The sequence below is a fragment of the Bombus pyrosoma genome, linkage group LG11 (assembly GCF_014825855.1).
Source record: "Bombus pyrosoma isolate SC7728 linkage group LG11, ASM1482585v1, whole genome shotgun sequence".
Classification (NCBI taxonomy): Eukaryota; Metazoa; Arthropoda; class Insecta; order Hymenoptera; family Apidae; genus Bombus; species Bombus pyrosoma.
The window spans coordinates 16,184,213-16,208,833 of NC_057780.1; the positions used below are offsets into that span (position 1 = coordinate 16,184,213).

General features: G+C 45.5%; 1 protein-coding gene across 1 annotated transcript in view; it reads right to left on the reverse strand.

The window, feature by feature from the left end:
• Positions 1-22,987, reverse strand: part of LOC122572428 (neurogenic locus protein delta-like) — a 47,363-nt gene extending 24,376 nt beyond the window's left edge. Inside the window, exons 1-3 of the mRNA XM_043737372.1 lie at positions 21,617-22,987; positions 17,122-17,424; positions 4,145-4,208 (exon numbers count right to left, since the gene is read on the reverse strand). Of these exons, the coding sequence (XP_043593307.1) occupies positions 4,145-4,208; positions 17,122-17,424; positions 21,617-21,676 (427 nt within the window). The 5' untranslated portion in view covers positions 21,677-22,987. The remainder of the gene's footprint in view (positions 1-4,144; positions 4,209-17,121; positions 17,425-21,616) is intronic.
• Between the last annotated feature and the right edge of the window lie 1,634 nt (positions 22,988-24,621).

Below are 24,621 nucleotides of genomic sequence, written 5' to 3' on the forward strand. Positions count from 1 at the left end.
GGTTAGTTAGATCGTCGTAATGAAGAGACTAATGGAAAGTTTGATGAAAGTTTAATCCTTCTGATTCCATTGTAATCGATTCTATGGATTCTATTATCAACGGGACTACGTGTTACTTCTTCCTAAGTTTCATAATGCAACTCGCGCAGTAGAACGTCGAATCTTCACGGTTTCAGTTCATCCGATCCGAAATCAACCGAACCTCGAGAAAATCCTACACCACCGAGCCACCTCGTCCGTAAACGAGAATCGACTGTAAAAAGAGAATGCCTTTTGTCGTGATAAAGAAAGGGCCAACTTTGGCTCGATTTAACCGTATTTCCCTAGCGAGTTTCTGGTGGAAACGGAACCAGAAATAATTCCAACGATAATTCGTGGCGCAGGTGCGGTCCTCGAGCAACCACGTTGTGTATCTTCGGCTTATGGGCAACGGGCAAACGAACGCATCGTGTGGCGAAGAGGAAAAGAGAAGGAGAGAAAAGAGAGGTTAGTAACATAGAAAATGGGAGGGAGAGAGACGGAGGACGGTGTGGGCCTGAGAAAGGAAGCAGCATCCGAGCAACGCGAACAGCAATAAAGGGCTCGTTTCACCAGTACGTTGGGGGCATTATATTGTGCGTGGCGCGGACGATATACACGGCTGGCGCACACAAAATTCCGAGCACAATGTGCGCGGTGTGTTTCGGCGATAAAGGGGCCCAGGGTATGTCCAAACATACGAGAACCAAGCGGACAAAACGCGCGTCGTACTGTATTAATGGCAGAGTGTGGTTGCTCCATCTTTCTTGCTTCGTCTCGGTTTGTCTCTTTTCAGCCGCGGATGCGCCGGGCAGGTACATCTGTGGGATAACGGTAGGAATTCCGTTCTCGGGCGAGCTTGAAACAAAGGAAGCCAAGCTCGATTCCCTTCGTAATTAGCCGCTTCGACGGGGATCAGAAGAGAGTTTTTCTGGAGTTGCGCAGCTGTGGAGCCTCCGTGGGACTAGGAAGCTTCGCGGAGAACCGGAAGAAATTTCATTAAAAAAGTAGCGGAAGCGATCCTTTCGGCAAGATATTTCCGTAGAACCGCAGTTTTTCTTTTTTTTTTTTTTTTTTTCGTAGAATGTCGCGGAAAAGTTTCAGTTTGAATAATGATATTAATCAGGAGAGTGAAAGAGTAGAATGTCGAGGAAGTTGTTTCGTGGAATTACCATTTTACGTAGTACATCGGAGAAGTTTGATTAAAAAGTTAGAGCCGAGGATCGCACTGCGAAACGACATTCCGTAGAAACGGAATTGGAAGGCTTGAAACCACAGGAATATTGCGAGGATACCGAATTACCGAACGATACTATGTATCAGAGCAAATAACAGAAGTATTATACGTCGCGCTAAGTATCATCGTGTTAGTCAGACTGACCTCTCAGTCCACTGCTACCATTTCATAAAGCGACATCTTGTATTTAATATCGGATAACGTTATGTTAAAAATCATTGAAAATTCAGACGCCCCTAGGTAAATTCATACTCCCGAAGCTTCAAATTATATGCACCGCAGTCATGATTCTTAATGCACTGAATGATTTTCATCCGATTGAGCAAATATCTCGGATCCCTTGGTCTAGCTGCGTCACTCTAAACTTAAAAGATCAAGAAGGCCTGAAGCGTAGTAAGAAGAGCGAGACCGCTTAATTTCTTTCCCGAGGTCCTGTGTGTCTGGCTGGCAATTAGAATGAACCAGAGACCGGAAGCTATACGTGGCCGTGCAACGCTCTCATGCGTGGCTCTTACATACGCGCGGGTGTGTGTGTATGTGTGTGTGTGTGTGTACCCAAGCACATTGCTTTACCTACGCCTCCATCGAGTGCGAGGATCACGCCAGGACGGTAATTGAATTTCGTTATTTCGGGACTCACGTTCGACCGCTTATTTCGCTTTTATCTCGCCAATCTGACTGAGCTTTCCCCGGATGCGGAAGCAATAAACAGTCCTGCTCGTCTTTCGGCTATTTGCATGCGTGTTTTCCCGGAGTACATGCTTTAACGAGAGAATGTCGTGTCTCGAAACCGTGCGACGATTATCGAGTTCAAGCGTGCTCGCGACGATTATCTGCGGAAATTGAAGGAAATTAGGGTATCGCTGGATCGACGAGTCGTTCCGGTAATTGGTAACACTGATAAGTTGCACAATACTTGGAGATGTAAATGGATACGCGCTTTCGTTTCGCTCAATAGTTATACTATGCCAAGATTTATACAACTATCGATCGAGCCAGTTAGTTTTATTTCTTTCGCGGAATCGACTCAAAAATCGTCAGAATCCTGTGTTCTATATTCCACAAAATTCGACTTTCTATATTTTACAGTTAGCAAGATATATTCTGTACTTGGAAAAGCTGTGAATTCTATATTTTCACATAACACATTTGACGAAACTATACATGCCCTTCTTTCATTCTCTAAATGCTTAAACGATGCTTAAACGAATTTAGGTTTCTCAATCTTTTGGATCACTCGATTTCAGAGTATTTAATTTGAACATAATATAATTACTTTACGATCTAACGATACCGGGTGAACGTTGAAATTAAACAACTCGTTCTGAAAGCTTAGTTTGTGCTCTAATTTGCTACGAGATGATCTACTATATATAAAAAGAAAGGTTCGGCGAGACATCAAAGGACATAAATAGAAAACTTCCGTGGTTTCTCGGCAAAATATCGGCTAGCATAGTAGAGTTCGATAGACGAGAACCCCGGGTTACCCGGGTACACATAGGATACATCCATATCCTCGTCCACAGAGGAGGGTTTCGTATTACCGTGGCGCGTTGCTGGAAGCTAGGTGCTACGGTTACACAGGAAGGAAACACTAGCGCCTCCGGCTGCTTCTCTTTCCCTCGTTCTGCCTGTTCTCCGTACGCTATGACACAACAGAGAGCGCCGACCACTTTGTGCACGTGGACGCGTCGCGGTAATGAGCAAGGAAACATAACTGAAAATGGGTCGAGAACAGACACAGTCACGAAGGGGGAAGAAAGACTCGAGTACAGCTGGAACTATCGGCAGAATGTTGGCAACGCGATTGCGATTTGCGGTGAGAGGATGAAAATTGGGAAAGAGAACGCAGATGTTCGCTAGAATTACGTATCTTTTGTTTACATTAGTCTATTATGTCCTTCAAGTTATTTTCCTTCTGATGAAATAGGAACGAGATTGAAACGTAGGAATTGGAAGATCGTAACAATGTTGAAACAAAATTACTTTGTCGTTGGAAAATGACACAATAAATGATGTACGGTAGCAGATGGATACGCTACGCGTCTATTTGAAAACGTAGTTTCCAAGAACCGAACGAAATATATATTTATATGTATTTGTTAAGGAATGGCAATCGTTCAATTCGATCTTCTTTCGAGTCACGAACTATTACAACCGCAAACGAAGGAAACTGTATTTTCTGCCTGTGTTACTCTTCCTCATCGGTCAAATCATCAAGCAAGACTTTCGAAAGCTCGAAAAGAAAAAACGGAGAACCGGTTATTAACTGAGAGCTGGAACCGCAGCATTCAGAAAAAAGCAACGATATTTGTCCGCGGAAATGTGCGGCACAGGAAGAGACCTGTCCCTCCGGAGGTCGAACGTATCGAAACCGTACGAAGTAGAAGAGGACGAAAAGAGTGTCTGAGGTCTTATAAAAGAAGAAGAGGAAGTATACAAGGAGGTTACGTCTCTGGTGAGTGTCGTGCACAGAGGCCGGAAGAGGGTTCTCGGCTGGTTCGAACCCGATGCATGGTATCGAGGGCCACGACCCAGCTGGACTGCACATGCCCAAACCTTCTAAAACCTTCCCCGTATTTAGAACTATACATAGAGAGAGAGAGAGAGAGAGAGAGAGAACTAATTTTAAAATATCATGCTCCTTCCTTCCTCCATTCCTCTCCTTTCATCTCCTCTTTTTTTCTCCTCTCCTCATCTCCTTCATCCTTCGTTCTTCGTTTTCTTTTCTTTTTATTCGAAGCGCGTGCGAGCGCACTCGTGCCGCCGATACGAGGCGCACACGCGGGGCCTATAACGCTACAGAGACCAGATACAGTCTTCAGGAAGGCTTAATAGGAAGAGAGAATTACGAAAGATAGAGAGAGAAGGGTAGAAAAGGTTACTTACCGGGTGAGTGGTGTGTCGTGTTGTCTGCGTCGTGATAAGCCTCCACTATCAGCGAGAATGTGCCCTGGGAACAGAGAGGAGGTTGGTGAACTTCGATGAGACGCCAAGCTTAATCCTATTACTTATCTTAACCGCTACCCCTATCGACTTATACAGTTACTTATACCGCTGGTTGTAAGTCACTGAACACTTAACACGGTCAGGATAGCGAAGACTTTAATTAGGAAATGATATTGATGCTTATGGACCATTTTCATCAGATAAGCTTCTATCATACTATTGTTAATAAACCAACCTGTAACAAACTGTGCTACGTATTCAAGATATTTTTTAATGAGACTGAGGCGTGTGTAAATCTACGTCACTTTGTGCAAAGATCGATATATCTACATCAAAAAACTCACGATTAATAACAATTTCCTCGAAATTAATAACATTACAACTTCATTTCCCCCACAAACTATATGTCAGCTTACGTTATTTTGCTTGAATTTTACTTAACCTGTTAGAATAAATTCTGCCAGTCGTTGCGCTTGAGATTAGTAAATGTTCAGTGCGAGCGTTGAACAATCATGTAAATCACTTAACGTGACAGATCCGATCGCAAGGCAAGTGGAAGATACGCGAACGAGACACAGAATGGTGAACCCAAGTGTCCACGTTTCGGCGCGAAAAAGCGCGGCAGCTGTGCGTGCCATCGCGTCACACAATTAACAATAAATTAAACGTTCCAGAGGCGGGCTGGCCGATCGCGTCACGTGCGCACCTGCCACGCATTAGAAGGGTGCGTGTGTCCCTTTGGCGAAGCGTGCCTAAAAACCTGGCGGAACTCGAGCCGAGGTCATGCGTTGCGGACAGATAGAGGCGCGACAGAGCGTGTTACGCCGCGCGTACCTTCAACCCTCTCTGTACACGAGTCGACGAACCCCTTCGTTCCCTCCAGCTTTTCGAATTACCGTGAAGGAAGAAGGGTGAAGAGGGCGAGGGCGCTTCGAAAAGGGAGGGTTAACTTTTATAACGGCCAACCCGGATATAAATCATGCGACAAGCGTTTCTCCACCGATGGCACGTGCTCGTCCGCTCCGCTTGACCAAGAGGGATGGTTAATTGGTCTCGAAAATAAATAATCGATCCGCATCGCGCTGGAGACCGTTTTAATGGAATGCTTTCGTCGCCATCGTCGTCGTCGTCGTTCCGGGGAAACCTGTTATACTCTTGTTTGCATTATCCATTATGGATATATACGGCTACAAGTGGACATATACACTTGTGTGTATGTGCATGCAGAACGGGCCACACACGCGACCGCGTATTGTGTAACAGAAATTACGTTTGTCTCTGCAGACATGCAACTGGCGATCTATTAATTCCCGCGCACGACCCGATCGTTACGTTGATTCGTATTAACGGAACAGTAATTGTAATTGATCATTCGGTTGATCCGAGAATTCGATAAGGTTCTGTTAACTCGGAAAATTCCTCGGTTTTTTTTACGTTATTCACCTATGCGATCTTGCGTTTGATATTTTTCCACTTGCGCAAAGATCGCTTATCAAATGTGTTTATCGTCGGTCTTTAGCGAGCTGAGAATAAACAAGTCGATGGGATATATATGTTTCTTTCGTTTCTAATTATACATCGAAACGACGCGAGTGTATGGAGTACAAACACACCGATAGTACTCTAATAAACTTGATTCGCTACTTTTAATACCTTATTATCGTTTACCGAATTATCGTTAGCGTAAGGGAAATGACAACGTCTTCGATAACGCCCTTCGTATCAACTTCTTCGTTCACTTCCACTTCTTAACGAAGCGAACGCGAATCGAACGATTTCGCACGTCTCTGCGTAGAAATCCGGGCGCGAAAGGTACCGGGGTGTAGGCGTCGAATCGCTCGCACGACCATAAATCCAGCAACGATACTCCCTATGGACGAGCGTACGGCCCACGCCGCGGCGACACACGCACTCGTGCACACGCATCGTGTGCACGCCGCCGTCGTTCGTCCACCGGCGCGGCGGCACATTATTGTGTAATAAGTACGTGCCGTACACGCGGTGCTCCGTACGTGTACATGCAGTGATAATGCGACGTTTAATTATTAACGTCACACGCACGCGTATGTACACATCCACACACATGATTCTGTATCGGCCTGCGTGTGTACCTGACACAGTCAGACAAGAGACTATCGAGACAGAGAGAGAGAGAGAGAGAGAGAGAGAGAGAGAGAGAGAGAGAGAGATGGTCGAGGAGCGGCTGGTATTACACACGACCTCGTTAGTCGTTGCCGCACCGTGAATAATAAATGTTTATATCCGGCCTCTCTGTCATCATCGTTGCCGTTCCTGTTCGCGTAAACGAGCCGGCAACTCGGACGTGCCGCGAGCACTGGGAACAATTTCATTATTCAGAGATCCCCGATGACCTGGCGCGTAGTAAGCCGAGTCGAGCATCGCTCGTGTGAGAAATCCGCTTTGCGTGTATCCCTACACCTATCTTTCTCTCTCCCGCTGCCGGGCCCGTCCTCTTTTTCCCGGCAGGTTAAACAGAACGATTTAACCCGGTTTTTCCACGATTCGTGATAGCACCTGACGAATGGGTGATTTGTACGTCGTGCGGATGGGTGTACACCCTTTTGAAACGCGATACTCCGCTGTGCGGCGACTGTTTTGCTGCAATTGCTGATGAATCGTGCCTCCATAGCGTGATAGATGCAGATTGGATAATTAAATGTGAAACTGAACTACCTTCGTGTATCGAGTACCGAGGGTAGGTTTAATTTCTATGAATATTTGATATGTCGAGAGGTCCCAGTGGGTAATGCGAGGTAAACCTGGAGGCAAGTGATATACCGTTTAATGTTTTGCCAAGATTTGCAAAATGCAATATTTGAATCCTTCCTTCGCTATAACAAACGACTAACATTAATCGACCGAAACAGGTCTAGCTATGCTCACTTACACTCACAACCGAATTCTCTTACAAGAGAATTCCGAGATATAATTGCAAGTTAAATTGCTTAGCATTGCGACACATTCATAATATAATAATAATAATATGTATATATTATAACAGGCGAGTGTTTCGACAGAACTCATATACACACACTTACATATAGGGATCTGCTAAGGACGAACATTTAGAATTTCGTCACTTTCGGGTCTTTAATCAAAAAATCGTAGACAAAAGGCCCTGGAATACCAGGCAACGTAGGAAAAAAGGCCGCGGCGATTTCTCTGCCCGGTATATATCCCGTAAAATCACGAGGCAATTTGTCACCGGGAAAAGAACGAAAAGGCAGAGGGGCCGCAGGTATGTCACATGCGTGTACACGTTAGAAAGTTCCAGCGTGAATTCCGCGGTATACCTTAGTCCTCCGTTGAACCTTCGAGATGGGGCGCATTCGTTCACAGAGAAACAGAGATGGAACGATGAAAAAAAAAGAAAAGGAAGGGAAGAGAGAAGAAAAGCACGATGTGGATAAAACAGGAGGGAAAAGGTGGAAAGGGTGAGAGGATGGAGCGGAAGGTGTAGATGTCTGAAAAGAGAAGGAAAGCTGAAAGAGGCAGACCGCCCTTTTCTCTCGCGGCAAGGACGAAAGCGAGGCGCAATGGAGGCCAGAAAGAAGGAACGATGGAACGAACGGTCCGCGGAGGCGGAGAATCGAGAGGGGGGGCCCGAGCCGCGGGGGGAAGGAAATAAATTGTCGAGGAGACAAATGCCACCGTGATCGGCCGCTAATTTATTACGGGGATCGGAATTAAGCCGACAAAAACCTGAAAAAGCCTCGCGTAGGCATCCTAAGAACAATGTGTTGGGTGTGTTCAGTGGCCGGTTAGCAGTTCTGCCACGGCGGAACGAGATATAAAGATGAGCAAAAGAGGGACAAGGAGAGAGAAAGAAGAGAGAGAGAGAGAGAGAGAGAGAGAGGCCGAAGATTTGAATGAAAAGGAATGAGAAGAAAGATATGGGAAAAGAAAGAGAAAGAAAGGGACGATGTACTTCCACATACATATACATCATGTACGTAAATATATACGTACAAGTACATATATGAATATATTTTTGTATATATATATATGTATATATACACATACACTGTGTGAAAAAGAAACAAGGAAAGAGAGGGAAGAAAAAAGATAGACGCAAAAAAGCGCACCGTAAGCAGTAAGGTAACGTTGAAAGTGAGAAAAGGAAAAGGAAGGAAAAGAGGCACTGCAAAAGAGACACCGTCATATATTCCTTTTCTGGATATATATATATATATATATATATACATATATACACACACAGAAGAGGAACCTGAATGATGAAAAGGAAGAGAAACAGCCTCTGCTCGTTCCGTGTTCGACAGACAGAGAAACGAGGATAGAATGGACGAGGCGATCGTGAAGGAGAGAGAACGCGAAGAAACCGGCTTAAGGCAGAGAAAGAAAGACAGAGGCTCGCTCACTCGCGGCAGTTGGTTCCCACGGCTGCGCAGCATACCTCCACCTTCTCTCGCCTCTCTCTCTCCGCTCCACACGACTCTCCTGCTCGTGCTCCTCTTTCGTCTCGTTCTTCCTCGCTCTAACAACTCGCCATCACGTCGACTCCTTTCTTTCTACTCTGTAATTCGTCTTTCCCCGTTCAATTCGCTCGAAAAAAAGAATGTTCTTTCCTCGTTTCGCACTATCGAGACTACATCTAGCCACTTCTTTCGCTCCTAATACCTAGCCCCTGGCTTCTTTCTCTATTTCTTCGTCCCGATGGAATAAGCGCTCGTCTAGCGCTCCTCTCGTTCGTTCATCCGTCCTTCTTTCGTACGTACGCGCGCACAGTTTCGCCACGCAGTGTGCGCAAGCGTTGCAATCTCGTCGCGCTGCATATATGTACATATATGCACGTATATTAATCATCGCGGAAAACGGTCGCGGCGAACGAGAAAGAAGAAACAGGTAGCCTGAACGTGTACACGATCGCATATAGATGCGACCGGTGATTCGGTATCGAGGCTGAGACTGTTGCTGTTTGCAGCATGATTCATAGTGGAAAAGGGAGCCGGAAGTCGGCTACGACTTTTCGCCGTCTCCTGGGAAAACGCGCGATTATCCTTGCTACAAGCTAGATCTTTACAACCGGTTGCACTAACTTTGTGTTCCTTTTTTTTTTTAAATAATCATAAAAGCCTTCAATGCCTGATAATAATATGCAAATGCTAGGGAAGCGAAGCAAAGTTCTTACGATAAACATTCTCATGCCAATATTTACCTGTTAACATACTTTTACGAAGAGAAATCTGTTTCAAGACAAAAATCCCATATCCAAATGATAAGTTCGCTCGAGTTCGCCTGTTAAAAGGTTAATTGATGAAGCATCGATTAGGTAAGGGTTGTTATAAAAAGGGCATAGTGTAAGGGAAAAACATGGAACGAGCTATCGCAGAAAGCCGGTCGTCCTAGCGGTTCTATTTTTAACCATTCACGCTTTAATGTCTCGCGCGCGTAGACGAGCGTGTGGTCTCGCGCTCGACAAGCGTGGCATTTCCGCATGGAGAAATTTTCGTGGCCTCCATTCTTCGTCGAAAGGAGGAAGAGGAAACCGAGGATAACGCGAGCGACGACGCCAGCGTCGACTCTTCGCCTTTAAGCTATGCCTCCTGTAGGCGCTCGCGACCTATGAAAAGTACATTGACACACCCACTCGAACGTGCATATCAAGTTTTTTAAACGCGTTACGTAGCCCGTAACGTTGACCGGTCGACAAAAGTACGAAACAATTTCCGCGAGTCCTTTTTTTATCGACGAATGGAAACGATACGTCTTCCCCGCTGCCCCCGCTGACTATGTCGAAGTAGTTTAAAGGCGAACACAGGAGCGTGCATTTAATCGCTACTCGTTACACTGAATTATTACACCAACCGAATAATTTTATTCGTTCCTTTCCTCGTTTTGAGTAATGCGAACAAAAGTCACGCTTTCACAGTCCCTCTTTAACTCGCGCGAGCGTTCTTCTGTTAATGGATATTTCACTGAGCGACCGCGGCGATATTACCCGTTCGCCGAGTTTCTATTTCCCGCGCAATCTATTCAATTATTCAGCGGAATTTCCTGCGATCGATGCGTCTGGTCAATAGAATCGCATCGGTCGCCGATTTATTGCATCGAAACACAAACATAAGCTCGATTCGTCTGTCGGTGTCGCCTTCAGAATTATGCATTCAGCGCGTCTCGCGGATGGAAACCATCGCGAGATGAACGAAGATATAGAACTAGAGGAGGAGGAAAAACATCGAGAAGAGCAAAAAGTGAAACGTGCTAGAAGCTAGAGCCCAGAGATGAAGATACAATCTATTCTCGTAAATACACTGGTATTGAAACAAATGTCCCAGGCGGTTAGAGTCTGCCAAGTAAAAAACAGATAAAATAAAGATACCTGACAAAAAATACAAGCGCAGTTGCAAAAACGCTCCATCTATAAGCGTGATATCTTTTCTTTTTCTTTGTTTTGTTTTACGATCACCCTGAACCAAATTGGAGAAGTTTCTAGTGACAAAAAAAAAAAAAAAAAGAAAAAAGAGTAGAAACATAAGAATAACGAGCAGAAAAAAGAACAGTAGCGCGTTCGAAGTGTACACGACTGGTCGTGCGATCTCGGTATAAGGGAAAAAAATGCTGCTAATGTACCGGCAAGAAGTGAAATGGGCCAGAAAAGCAGGCTGGAATGAAACGAATCCACGTGAGCGGCTCGCGCGTTCCATGGGACATGTTAATAAGCTTAAACAGCAGGTCTATCAGCTGATGGTGTACCTGCTCGATGACCACGTGTCGTACCTCCAGGATGAGGCAGAAACATATGTGGGTACCTGTTTACGTGTCTCTCTATTCTGAGTGGCAACCAGAGTGAAGTTAGAAACGCTTGTGGCCCATATACACACACTCTCTCTTTCTTTCCGGTACCAGCAGCGTGCACGAACCGGCAAAAAAAGATGGCCCCCGGGGCAGAAAGCCATTTTACCATTATTACGGAGGGCACTCTTCCTCGCTTCTCTCGTTCAGCTCTTTCAGCATCCTTCTAAAAGAAGTCACTGATGCCGTAAGAAAGACGAAGACGCGACAGAGGTAAAAGAAGCAAAAGACGAGACCAGCTAAGTAGCGAAAGACCGCTTCTTCATCATCATCCGCGACACGCTTCGAGTAACCGTGCCTCCGCCTCTTAGTAAGCTATTTGTAGATAAGTTCAAGCGCGTTTGTAATCGTTAGCCGACGTAACGCTCTAATTAGTTATTCTGCTAATTAGATTTTGACGGTTAATTAGCAACCGACTTTCCCACGATCGGAACACAATGGCCGCCTCGAGGCGCCACCTGCCACGCGTTTTTCCGCCATTCGCCTCTCGCTCAGATTTGAAGTATTGTCATTCGTCGATATATATACATATATATATACACATATATACATACATATATATATATATATATATCGATTCGAAAGATACACGAAACGATCTTGTTACGTATGCGGCGTGCAAATAGAGAAAGAAAGGAAGCGACGAGGTAGAAAAGAGGTCAATCGCGGGTGGTTCTAAAGATACTCTACAGCTTGAAATCTCTTGCTAGCCCTAGCGAATAAGTTTGCATCGCAGTCGTTTCTTCGTTTGATCCGCTGGCGTCGAACTTCATCATCTCTATCATCGTGTCTTGCGTCATATCAGAAGGAAGACAGAAATGTGCCAAACATCTACCATACTGACTGAGCTTACAAATGGATGAATTTAATAAACACGACCTTCCTACCAAAAAAATATACCTTTTTCATCTAGGTGACACTATCCTGTATTAATCCTGCGAATACAATACAAACCCATGAACATTATCCTAGAAAACTGCAGACTGTAATAAATAAAGGTAAAGCCTAAATGCCATTCCAGAAGTTATTCAAAGATATACGTACACGATCGAAACAAGTGCTACCAAGCTTTCAAAATAAAGGTGAGAAGCCTCTCACTTACTATATCTTACTACAATATCTCAGAATTAATATTCTTTATCTATTCTTTATCGATATTCTTTGACGGTACCATAAAAGATGAATCGACAGTTTCTCAGTTGACTCGAGAAATCACCGGCATTTACAATTGCGAAACTTTCACCGAATCCCTCTGGTGTACCTATCTCGCGGAGCGATACAAGAGAAAAAAGCCGCGGTATCCGAGCATCGTGGAGCTGACTCGGGTAGAGTACCGGTCAGCTGGCGTCCGAGTCCACGTCGCGTCCTCTCCCCGTCTCTAAGACGTAATTTATGCTAAACGTTTCACGTCGTGGATGCCGCGTATCGGCGTACACCCGAGTCAGCCATTCATCCGACGCCCTTCTCCGCTTGTTCGTTCGTCTGGGACGCGAATCACGCAGCCTTTTCGGCCGTGGGACCACGATTCTCTGTCTCTTTCGGCCCCACCTTCTCTTCGTCATTTCCCCACCTTCCGCGCCGCTGCTTTACGTGTATATACCTATGTCTGTATGTGTGCGCCACCTTTATGCTCCTCTCTATCCTTGGCCATCTCTGTCGGTCGCGAGGCGGGAGCCTTTCATTCGTCCTTCTCTCCCTTTCTTTCTGCGCTCCACGTCCTCCTCCGGTTGGTACCCACGATCCTCGAGTATGTACGATACGCGAGAGCCCTTGCTTGCTTTGTGGACCGCGGACACACAGGAAGGATAAGGGAAAGAAAGGAATTTTTTTAATGATTCTTTGAACCGACCCGATCATCTTTGTCCGAGTCCTCCTATCCGGCAACGAGCGACGACGAGGATTACGTTACCCGCGGTGACGAAAAATTATCCATAGAACACCAAATTATATAGTTAAGCTACGAAAGGATAGGAAACGAAATACGTTGGAATAACAATATTAATGTTATAAAAAAAAAAAAAAAAAAACGTTAACGAAAAGAAAGTGTCCGTGTAGAATCAAGAGACTCGTGACAATTAAGATGAAATATATGTACGCGAATATTAAAGAAGTCCGAGTACATAGAGAAATCCACGGAACGAAGCGAATTCCTCGAGGATTCCGCACAGTGGTTGTACTGTCACGAGCCGGCGCTGTTTTAATAAGACTTGCAACGCAGTGTGTAACGTAAAGCAATTAACCCGAGAAGGACGGAAACAGAAAGAAGCGGGGAGAGAGCGACTCTCGATCTTGATGCAACCAGACGAAGGTTACGATTACGTGTATCAAGCTCGGGGCCTCTTCTGTCTTTTCCAGCCTCTTAATTAACGGTAGACACGCGTACCTCAGACAAACACGCTTGCGCAACCAACCTCTTCCTAGCTATTTCCTGGCCAACTTTCGGTAACACCAGGCTTACCCGTCTTTTCCTTTTATCTCGTGATCGACCGACAGAGGATAATTAAGAAAGGAATTCGCGAATGAATCCGGCGTGGAAAATCACGAAGGAAAGGCACACTTATTTATTTCACCTCCTCTTTTCGTTCTGTCTTCGAACGAAAGAAGCTCGTCTATCCACGCCACTCAGCTAACTGTTATTAATGATGCATTGTTGCTTTTGCGTCTACGCACCGCGACTCCCGGCAGTGCCTGTAATTAGCGCGTTTCCGGCACGTCGATCCACCCGTGCGTTCAAACTTCGAAGGATTTCCCGCTCGAAGAAGATACGCTGTTAACTACTTTCATAGCACTAAATGCTTCGTCTTAACGTGCAAGTGTACGATTTTTCATTGACCATTCGTTGACCAAACCTGCAAAGATTTCCCACTCGCTAACATCTACGGTGTTAACGATTTTCCGATTAAATGTTTAGTCTTTATACGGTATATGATTTTTCATCGATAATCGGTACAATCGTAGATTATTATTACTATAGGATATAAGCAACACGATTATCGTTTGGCTACGGTCCTTCTCTTCTTTTTTTACCAGACGGAAACCCATTCTCACGCACCGGCGCAACGAAAATAAATCCGACACTCCAAATAGCGATTACACGTACGGCGTCTATTCCTTTTCCCTGACGTCGTCCGCCGCCACATATAAGAAGAGACAGACTACCGTGCCGATTCAAAGGTTGCTTCTACACACAGGATTTCGGCCAGCCTCTCTTCCGAGAACGTCGCCTCCTTTTTTTTTTTTCTTCCTCGTCGTCGAGAAGAGTTCCTGTCTTACAACCGACAGCCTTTTGCCGCTTTTATAGCTTGCGATATCGGTCGATACCACTGTTGGAAAATAGTGGGGATAAAGGATAGAGACAGAGAGCAGCAGGTTAAACGACGCGGTAGACAAATTTCGGATGGAAATCGGTGGCAGAAGAGGTAGAAAGATTCTGCAAGATAAATAAATACGTACCCGGCTGTTGTGAAAGAAAAAAGTGCAAGACGATGCAGAAAGCGGTTTGAAATAGGACGAAAAGCGAGGAAAAGGAACGAGCAAGGCGAATTTTTGAAGTGAGAACGAGAACTGGCGCAGAGGTGGCGCGAGGGGCGCCATATGGGTTAGTAAATTTAACTCTGCCCGCGAGAGAGCTTCCAAGACAACAAGGACAGGGTATAAGCGGTGCGAGAGAGAACGAAAGAGAGATTACGAGGGAAGTGTAGAAGCACAAAAGGCCTAGCCATCTGCCAGTGGCCCTGCAGTGCGTCTCATAGGCAGAAGTACGCGAACAGCAACGAGAGAACTGATGTATACCAGGGATGATGGTGGGCAAACATTGGCGTAGACACGCTACTCGATGGCACGCGTTAACGAGCGAATACGCTTGTGATGCACCGCCTCGTCAACGTGTCGCTTTATGTAACGAAGGTGTTTGAACTTGATGGCATTCTAGTTTCCTCGCGATACTGCTGCACAATCGAATAAAAACATACCAATCTCCGCTTTCTTATAATTTTATATTTCGCGACCATAGTCTGGTGTTCATCTTGTATCAAGGTTGTCGTCGAAACCTTGTATATACGAGACAAATGTACATAGCTAATAATACGGGAAATGCAAAAAGAAATTGAAGATTATTACTAGAATTACCGATCCCTAGACGTTCCTCTAAATATATTATACAGAAATAATAATTGGAGGTATGACGAAGATAAATAAGATGTAATCATATGTCTACTTCAGCGCGTTAATTTTGTCAAAAGTACTTGCATGTTTTTCGCAACTGCGAAAACAAGTATGACAGTTTTACTACCGCAGAATTTATTTCTCTCTAAAATTAATACGTCTAAGAAATTAAATAGAAGTGGAACAAATATTGGTTCGATTCTTCCATTAAGCTTTGTTTATCTAAATTGTATATCATGGATGTGTAATTATTTTATCATTTCAAAAAATCGACCGTTTCTGCCAATGCCAGGAATTACTGAAGCAACAACAAGCAAGTAATAGTAGCAGCAACAGCAGGAGGGAGAGACAAGTGCCATCGTCCGTCTTGCTCGCACTGTCGGTTCTCGCACCATCTGCCATTCGTTTGTTCATCCTCGTCGCACCGTGGCGCGCGGCTGTGCGTGCACGCGCGCACCGTGCCACGAAATGTTCGTTTTTAATGCTGATCGACCTGCCTTTCTTTCGTCGCGACCGCGAGAAAGTAGGAAGAGGACAAGGGGGGCTGTAATTTTTCCTCTGCTTACACAAATTCTTCTTTTTCTCTTGCTTCGTTTCATTTTTTCGCCACGAGGTTAATTACTCGAGGCGACCGGTTACGCGTGCGATGGGCAGGTGCGGTATGTTCGTGAGATTTTTACGCAATTTTATTTCGTGTTTCAAGAATGGAAAGCAGTCTACTTTTAAAGAACGAGGTAATTGAGGCGACAGCTAATCAGCCAATTTACTTTTCAATTTTCCCTTATCGATAACCTGACGGAAGCGGCAGAAGAAGAATAAAAAACGTGTGGTTAAAGCCTTCCAACCTTTACGACCCCTTTGAATGGTTCTACTGCCGGTATTGTACCGTTGGAAAACAAGTAGAGATAAGACAACTAATAATGTCGCTAACTGTGTAACGTATATCGACGGTATGTTACCTCTGCTGTACGGGGTGATACAAAAGACAAGATGAGCGAAAATTTAAGATTCTTAATAATTGTTTGGGTAAGTGTCGAAAGTTGAAGTTAACGCTACTTTTAAATCACTTTGTGGGGCATAAAAATATCAATTAACCTGGTTACTGCGTTAATTCGCGCCACAGCTAATTTACCCAGAATGTGAAAAGGTAGGAGTTAAAGATCAAGCTGATACAACGAGAGACTTTTTAACTCGCGCATGTGTCAACGACGAGATCTGAATTTCTCGCGCGCGTTCATTTTTTAAGACAAGGATCAAAGTTACAAGCCGCGGTCGTACCGGTGTCGTTTCTCCTCGTCGGAGATCGAGGAAGCAACGTTACAACATAGAATCGACTAACTGTACCTGAAAGACGCCACAACACGCACTGATCGCTGACGCTAAAACCCTCTATAATAGTCTCTTCCCTTTTTCTACCTAGCGTCTGCAGAAAAAAAGAAGAAACGAACAATCACGATCGTTGAGGAAGATTGTTGTTGGAAATGAAGTCTTTGTAGCGAGCGGGAAACGTTTATCTAATAGACGATTCTCGTACGAACGTGAGAAAAACACGATCGTGCCCGATGGTTTTCATAATGAATTGACTTTTTCTTCGATTTGTTACGCGTCGCACTTTTCAGTTCCGCTTACATTACCGACGATTTTTCGCGTTCTATGCGACGCACGCGATATGTTAATGCCATCCAGTTGCAAAAACGCAGAGGTGCGGAAGCAAACAACGCCGACCAGTGTTTCATTTATCTGTTCTACAGTTCTATCGATGACGATATTTTCAATGTGGGTAATTGTAGATTGTTCAGCGGTATTTTATGCATATAACCAGTAAATATGTTTTATCATTGAGGGTAAGCTAGCCTTGCCGATCTATCTTAACAATCGAGCTAAGATTACGATTAATATTTCGAGAGATTGACACTTACCGGCCACGTGAACTCGAATGGAAATCTGATGGGATTGGTGAAGCTTGGCATGGCGACGTTGGGGCTGAGATTAACGATGTTCTCGCCTAAAACGGGCGTGACGACGTCGCCGTATGTGCACGGCGTCGTCGTGTCGATCTTTACTTGATATTGTTTCAAGCAGACCCTGAACCTGGTTTTACAAACGCCTGAGCACTCGCCGGTCTTGGAAGTGCTGCCTGAACAGCACTTGCCCAGACTGTCTTTTCCGTACTCGTTCACGAATGACTTCAGTCTCAACTCGAACACCCCGGAGGCGTTTACCTGGAAACAAATTGGATTTCGTTCAATGAAAATTCCATTAAAGAAACAAATTATCGATATTCTTATCCTAAGTGCGTCTCTCTTGCGTATCAATCGTCATTTAATCCCAATTAATGGATCTCGGGATACTTCTCGCTGCACCGATTTATTCCAACTGTACACTAGCGCCACTACTAGTTTACAAAGATTCAAAAGGCAAACATTTCGTGACTCCGCGTTTAGTTCAACGCGGTAAAGTGGCACAATGTCGTCGCAATTTCATCGTGCGGACGCTGTGTAATTTAGTAACTCTAAGTAACTGTACAGACAGTGCGAGGCTGCCGCGCAAAGTGTACGTATACCTGTCTCACGGCGAGACTACCCTGTGATGAACCAATAATTACCGGGTTTTTTGATGAGATCAAATATATCTAGCATCTCTTCGCTACTCGTCGTAGTTCTTTGCCTCGCGTACTCCAACGTCATACGAGACAGGCAAATGAGGCGCTTCTGATTTCGTCAAAAAACCAACAATCGTTGGCTCGCCTTGAAGTAGCCTCGTGTGTCTGTCTCGCACTGTCTGTTCGTATCTTTGGAAATATAGACCTACTAAATTGAACATTATCGCTAGGAAATTGAAACGATGTCGCGCCCTTCATCTGAACCGGACTTTAACTCGAATTTATATGCTCTACGCCGATTCGTTTCCACGAACTGACGGCAACTGACAGAAGAATATACAAGAAAACCAAGGAATCCTCGGAGCTTGCTCGCAACACGCGACAAACAAACTTGGCCAACACACTCCACGTCGGGGGTCGTCTCGTGCCCAACGACCGAACCCGCCGCCGGGGCAGCACGTGTGTAAGCTCGTTTTTGCGCACGCGTTCATCTTCTGTGCTGCACGTCTCCCAGGAGGAGCAGAGATATCCGCGCGAGTGACCCAGCAAAAAGTGCTTTTTTTCGCTTGACAAGACGCAAGCGAGAGAAACCGCTGGTAAGATAGAGGGAAAAGAAGACGGGTAGAGGCGCAGATGGACATTTCGCCACGCGTGCTGCCGAGCTTCGACGATCGTGGTGGAACACGAGGGGCGTTTTCATGCAAAGAGAAAAAAAGAAAGCGTTCTGAAAGCAGTCGTAAACGTATTAACGTATGCTACCGACCGCTGTTCCTCGTCGCGCTAAACTAAAGTCACGAGAAATTCGTTACGAATCCCGATGTGTCGAGTAGAGTAGAAACGACTGCATATGTAACCAGAGATATCGTGCGGAGGATTTCTGTATTTCGTCAAATACATATACAAAAGCTTAAATCGATGGAAAAGCAATGGCTACTTTGTAACAAAATGTCCGCTAACCTACAATGTCACTCTATGAAGACTTTTAGCGAGAGGCGTAAACACATGTAGAGGTTAAGATCGATGGAAGAATCAGAGAGCAATCTGGGCGGAACGGTTTTTCTTCGGCGACAGAGTATCCAGTGTAAACAGAGCCGATGTGTCAATATTTCTCCGGTTCTACCCTGTCCTTTGTCGTCGTTCGGATAGCAAAAGTTCTTGACCACTGTGGACAATGGCCTACGGCTATGTGAACACGCACATACATAGGCGCGCAGGTGCGCAAGTGCACACACAGAGTCATCAGACACAACCGAGAAAGCCTTCCCACGAGACATTGTATAGCCTAGCAAAACTATACATATATCGTGTCTCGCGTGAACGAGAGGAGCGCACTAACCTTACTATCGAGCCTGCGGATCGTTTTACGATCCGTCCTGCGCGTCCATTATACGCCCGTTGCGATCTTCGAATTTCGTACTCGGTGACACCGACATTCCTTCACCTTTCTTTTGTCAGCAAGTGAGAAAATAAACATAAAGGACTGACATTTTTATCGCGTTTACGTTAAAACGATCGTTCCACACGCTTTTCGCGAGGCAGACTGGGAATATAGGGGGCGTTTTATGAGTTGTAAGATCGGAATGAGAAAAAATATACACGGGTACGAGGTTTCGCGATCGAACGAAAGAAATACATATTCCCTCGCGAACGTTTCTCACTACGAATCGTAAAACACAGCAGGTTAGAGGTAACGCGTACACACAAGCGGTTCGCCACGATCCTCGATGAGGAATTCTCATTTTTGGCGCGCTGGAGCGCTATTCTCGGAACGAGAATGGCCGCCACCGACTATTTACGGATACAACCGGCGTTATTTCGTCACTAAACAATTTTCTAGAGGAACCCTTTAAGCACCCGTGATCCCACGTCGCATTGTACTACGTATTTCGATATTTCTCGATTTTACCCATTTGAAGATGATGATAGATTGCTTTCGCGTATTTTCAAAGGTACGCCCGCAGCGAAGGTCGGAAAGAAATTATTGAAAAGAGAGAAAGACGCGACGGGGTAGTGTCGTGGAACGAGACGCGAGGAGAGCAGACGAACAGAAGCTAGACACTTCTAAAAGAGTGGATCCAGATTTAGAGTTGTATGCCGGCGAATTCTGTTGCCACTGGTTTTCTCCTCTTTCGACGGATGGTTTGGAAACGTGACCGACAGAGAAAGAAAAAAGATGGACGACGTTAGAGGGAGGGACAAGCACAGAAGAACTACGCGAGAAAGAGGGAAAGGCAAAGAGTGAAAAAAAAAACATCTCTCCCAGGAAGAATACACTTGGAACTCGTGGTGACTAGTGCGTGAAAAAGAAACGAAACTATTATACACGCAACCATGAAGTTGTATTACAAATACGTTGTTACGTTGAGTTTATAAAATTGAATATTTCCACAAGAGAAAAAGGACGACTGAGGGAAAAGACAGATTGAAGGTGAGTTAAAATTGGAAAGCATTCTGCAGCTCGATCGAACCTTATACACATTTACAGATATAGCGGTCGACTGGATAAATATAAGCCGCGATCGCACTTACGCAAGTACTTAATTAGACGCGGGAGAACGTATCAGTGGTGCGCGCGCACAAACACCAAAATGAGATGGTAAATATATAGAGACGAGCTTCTATTCTGAACGCACCCATCGATGGCGTGTCATCGTTTTTACCATAAATACCAACAGAGAGCTTACGACCGGTTTGACAGACGGGAACGTCTCTTGGATTCCGAACCAAAACATCGCGCCATTCATCGACGACGACGAAGGTCGCTTACGATGTGTCTCCGAGTTGACAAACGTATATCTCCCTCTCCGTTCCGTTTGACAACACGCGACACGGATTAGATCCGTTGACAAAATAATTCGTTCATTTGTATATAACACTTTATTCCTTCATCCAGAGCATTGCATGTCGATATTTTACGATATCGTTCGATTTCATTAACGTTGGAACTATTCACGTATACGATCCGGAATATCGAACCTGTACCAACACAGTCAAATAGGGTACGAAAAAATATATAATAAAAGATGTTGACCGTTATAAATCTATAAAATACATACAAAGTATTGTAAACTATATATTTCGGCTACTCTAATGTTGCTTTTTCTTTTTAAATTAAGCATCAACGCTAAAAATGACCAATAAGTCATCTTGACTGTTTTGGTAGTTTTAATATTAAGATACGTTATCGATCGATCTTAGTCATTTTACAAGTTTTATAGAAAGGTGGCGCGGCGATTACGCGTTAAGCAATACTCCTATGAAATCGATCGAAGCAATGATTGACGGACCATAAGACGGTCTCCGATAAAAGAGCCGATGAAATAGAAGCTAATGTATCCTGATCATTTTTCTCCATCCAAATTTCGACGAACTATCATTCGACTTTGTTACATCGATATGTGACACGCAACAGAATTGCAGTTTCGAGAATCGGATTGTTCGGAAGGAAGAATTCCGAGGCCGGAATGTGGAGGTACGAGATATTTCGGAAGGAGACGGTTGTAAAACACTTCGGCGTGCGTTTAAAAAAGAGTTTTGCAACGCATTATACAGCAACCTACGGACGCCTCTAAAAATAAACAGAAATATTTCCACGAAACCGCCGACCATCTTTCTCGAACAATGCGAAAAAGAGAAAGAAATGACGGTATTTAAATTTTGACCAATTTCACACTTCGCGCCTAAATAAACTTCTTCTCTTTTCGAGGAATGTTTCGAGGAAACTTCTTCCCTTCTAAGTTTCAAGTAACAAAATCGATCGTAAAATGCGAGATCGATGAAGAAGACAGAAAAGAATAAAAGATCAAACTTACCGCTCGGGGTGCTGGCAGAAGCACGACGGCGACCGTCCACACGAGCATCGTGGTCCACATGTTTGGTGGTTGTTTCGTTCGATGTTTACACGCCGCCGGTGCGTCCTCGGCGGAGGTGTGTGGACCGTGGTGCTGTGGTGTGCTCGTCGGCGTTACCTGCTCGCCGTAATTTCGCGAGGCTGCATAGCCACTGTACCGTACGAGGTACAAGCTACTGTATCCTTCCAACACACACTATTTTTTCCGTTTCTTCGTTGATCGATTTCGTCAAGATGTCGATATAGGTAATCCTCGTTTCGATAGATGTGAAAACTTTGACCGGTTTCTATTTCACGGAAAGATGTAGCGAAAGGGAAAAAAAAAATAAAGTCGTCGGAACGAAGGGAACTCGCGAATGACTCGCGCGGTCACTTCTGCTGGTCTGTAGCACACTGTATAATACACTCAGAAAAAGATTGATACTGGTATATATTTATTTATATTTATGTATATCCGATGGCAAAGAGGTATTCACGGTTGCCGCGAGAATTACAAGAAAATCACGCGCGATCACTGAACACTGTGTGACACACTTTATTCCATTATCCGTGGGACGCCGAGAGTCGTAGAACAGCTTCGTCCGACAGGGTACAGGATAAATACTCTTGCGCGTAGGATCTATGAAAAACACACTGGTGGTTTGCGATCCTTCGGGCGACGCCTCTCTCTTTCTGATGATTTCAATATCTGCCCAGATTCTTTCTTTGCCTCTATATGCGTATGTATCTATATAATAGACAGATCGTGTACTCGACGATTTCTACTAATTCTTTTTTTTTTTTTCTATTTCCGTCAGCTCTTCGATCGATGTTAAAAATTCCACAACTACGCTCGTGTTGAGCGTTCGTTCGCGGCGCACGAGCCACTACGTCGACGAGGAGCACGACGATCCGCCACGAGCATAATTTTCCACGAAAAGGCACGAATACCACACTCTCCTCCTCGCCAACCGTCGCAACAACGACGAGTCGCGCACTGACTGGCCGTCGACGAACCGTGAGGAATATTCCCTCGGAGACCGCCGGCAAGAGTAGCACGAGAGGAGAAGTGATGTCGGCGATGGTGGTGGTGGTGGTGGTGATGGAGGAAAGAGTAGGAGGAAGAAGAGAAGGGTAGTGGTGGAGAGGCGAAGGTGGAGGTGGAGCGAGGATACCCTCGTCGTGTGTGACGAGTCAAAGACGAACGGGAGAGTCAATGTGCTTTTGCCTTCGCACACCGACAGAGGGGAAGAGTTTTCGTAGGGTTAAGGGGAAGGGGAAAGCAGGAGAAGTTACACACTATAGAGAGAACCGGCACGAAAGGCACTACTCCGCAGCTGAGCTACTACTGGATCCAGAGATGCGCCCCTTAGCCCGCGGTACCGGTGCCAGTAAGCCCGTATTTTCCTTTGTGAAAGTACTGTTCGATCGTGTGCGTACGTATGTCGGTACACGAGTACAGCTTGATCTCACTCTCTGTTCAGTTAAATGTATTCCTATCCTTTTTCCGTTCTCTCGGTATATACACCGTGTCGATATATATATATATATGCACGGTTGTAACTTCCACTAGAAAAGCTCTGTGTATATCGTCGAACGTGTTTCCGCGCCACTAACAGGCAACACTAGCGCCACACTGTGGTCACTTCGGGAAGCACTATAAGCATCGTCCGGCTCACGAAACACTAGCAGCGCGTGATCGACAGATGGCGAGTCCGATCTCGGTTTGTTTCGTGTACACGATGACTGTATAGGAATTTTGCCGAATCGCGTTGACTATATAGTGTCTGCGCGCGGTCGCCTCTTTTCCTCGTTTTATTTTCTATCTCTGTCGCTCCTAGGACACGACAGAACAGAAGATATCCTTAGGTGATAAAGCGTAGTAAACTATAGTCCGTCTTTCTCTCAACTAAAAACGCTCTTCTACTTTGCGCGAACACGCGTGCGCTTTAAGTTCTGGAACGACGGACTATGTATCCGCGTCTACACCACGGCGTGCAACCCTCGACTGGAGGTAGTAAGCCGGGAGCACCCCTACTTATAATTGTGGTCCCGCCGGGCCCCCGGCGGGAGGGGTTGGCCAACTAGAGGGGTGGTGGGTAGCGGCTGCGCTCGTGGCACTACGTGTGGAACTCTAGAGGGGTACGGGGAATTTGGGCGAGGGACCGTGAGGGGAAGAGGATGGTAAAAGAGGCAGCTGCAGGCCGGCTGCACGCGCCCACCCCCACCACCGTAGCCCCTGTACGACACCCCAGCCACTCGTGCGGACTTCTTGCCCGCTTTGCTTGCCTGCCTGCTTGCTTGCCTGCTTGTCTGTCGTGGAGACTCCTCGGGGCGCCTGTCTTCTCTCCCGCCCCCCCCCTCTTCTCTCGCTCTGCTTCCTCACCTCTCGCCAGTGTCGTTATGTCTTCGTCCTACTCCTTCTTCGGGCTCCTTCGCATGCTTTTCTGCTTTACCTCCCTTCGTTCCAACATTGCACCGGTTACACTCCCCAGCTTGTCTCTTGTCTCTGTTCCACGAGCCACGATAACTCGTACCAGCCGTACCCCATCCGACGGCACGCGCCGCGTGCCACCTCCTCGTGACGTCATACCCTTCTTTTTAAGCATATTACGCTTCTTACGCGCCGCGATACGCTCACAGGCCGAACGGGTTACCGGAGCCCGGACTGCGTTACTTAAGTCGCGATACACACCACCGTCATCCACTGGCCGCTACTCGCTAGTTTGATTACGTCTAAGTATTGGTCCTCTCCTCTGCTCTCCCCGTGTTCTCGCTCGATCACCGTTACCTCGAAAGAAATTATGTTACAGGACGCGATCTGAGGGTGTTCTTTAGTAAAATTGTCTTTAGTAAGATTATCGTGGAATCTGGTGGAGGCGGCGAAAAAGTTGCGACAGTATTTATACAAAGTGATAAATACTCTCGTATACATGTAAATAATAAAGTTGGATAAATAAATCTTTTTCCGAATTAACAAGTGTCCTG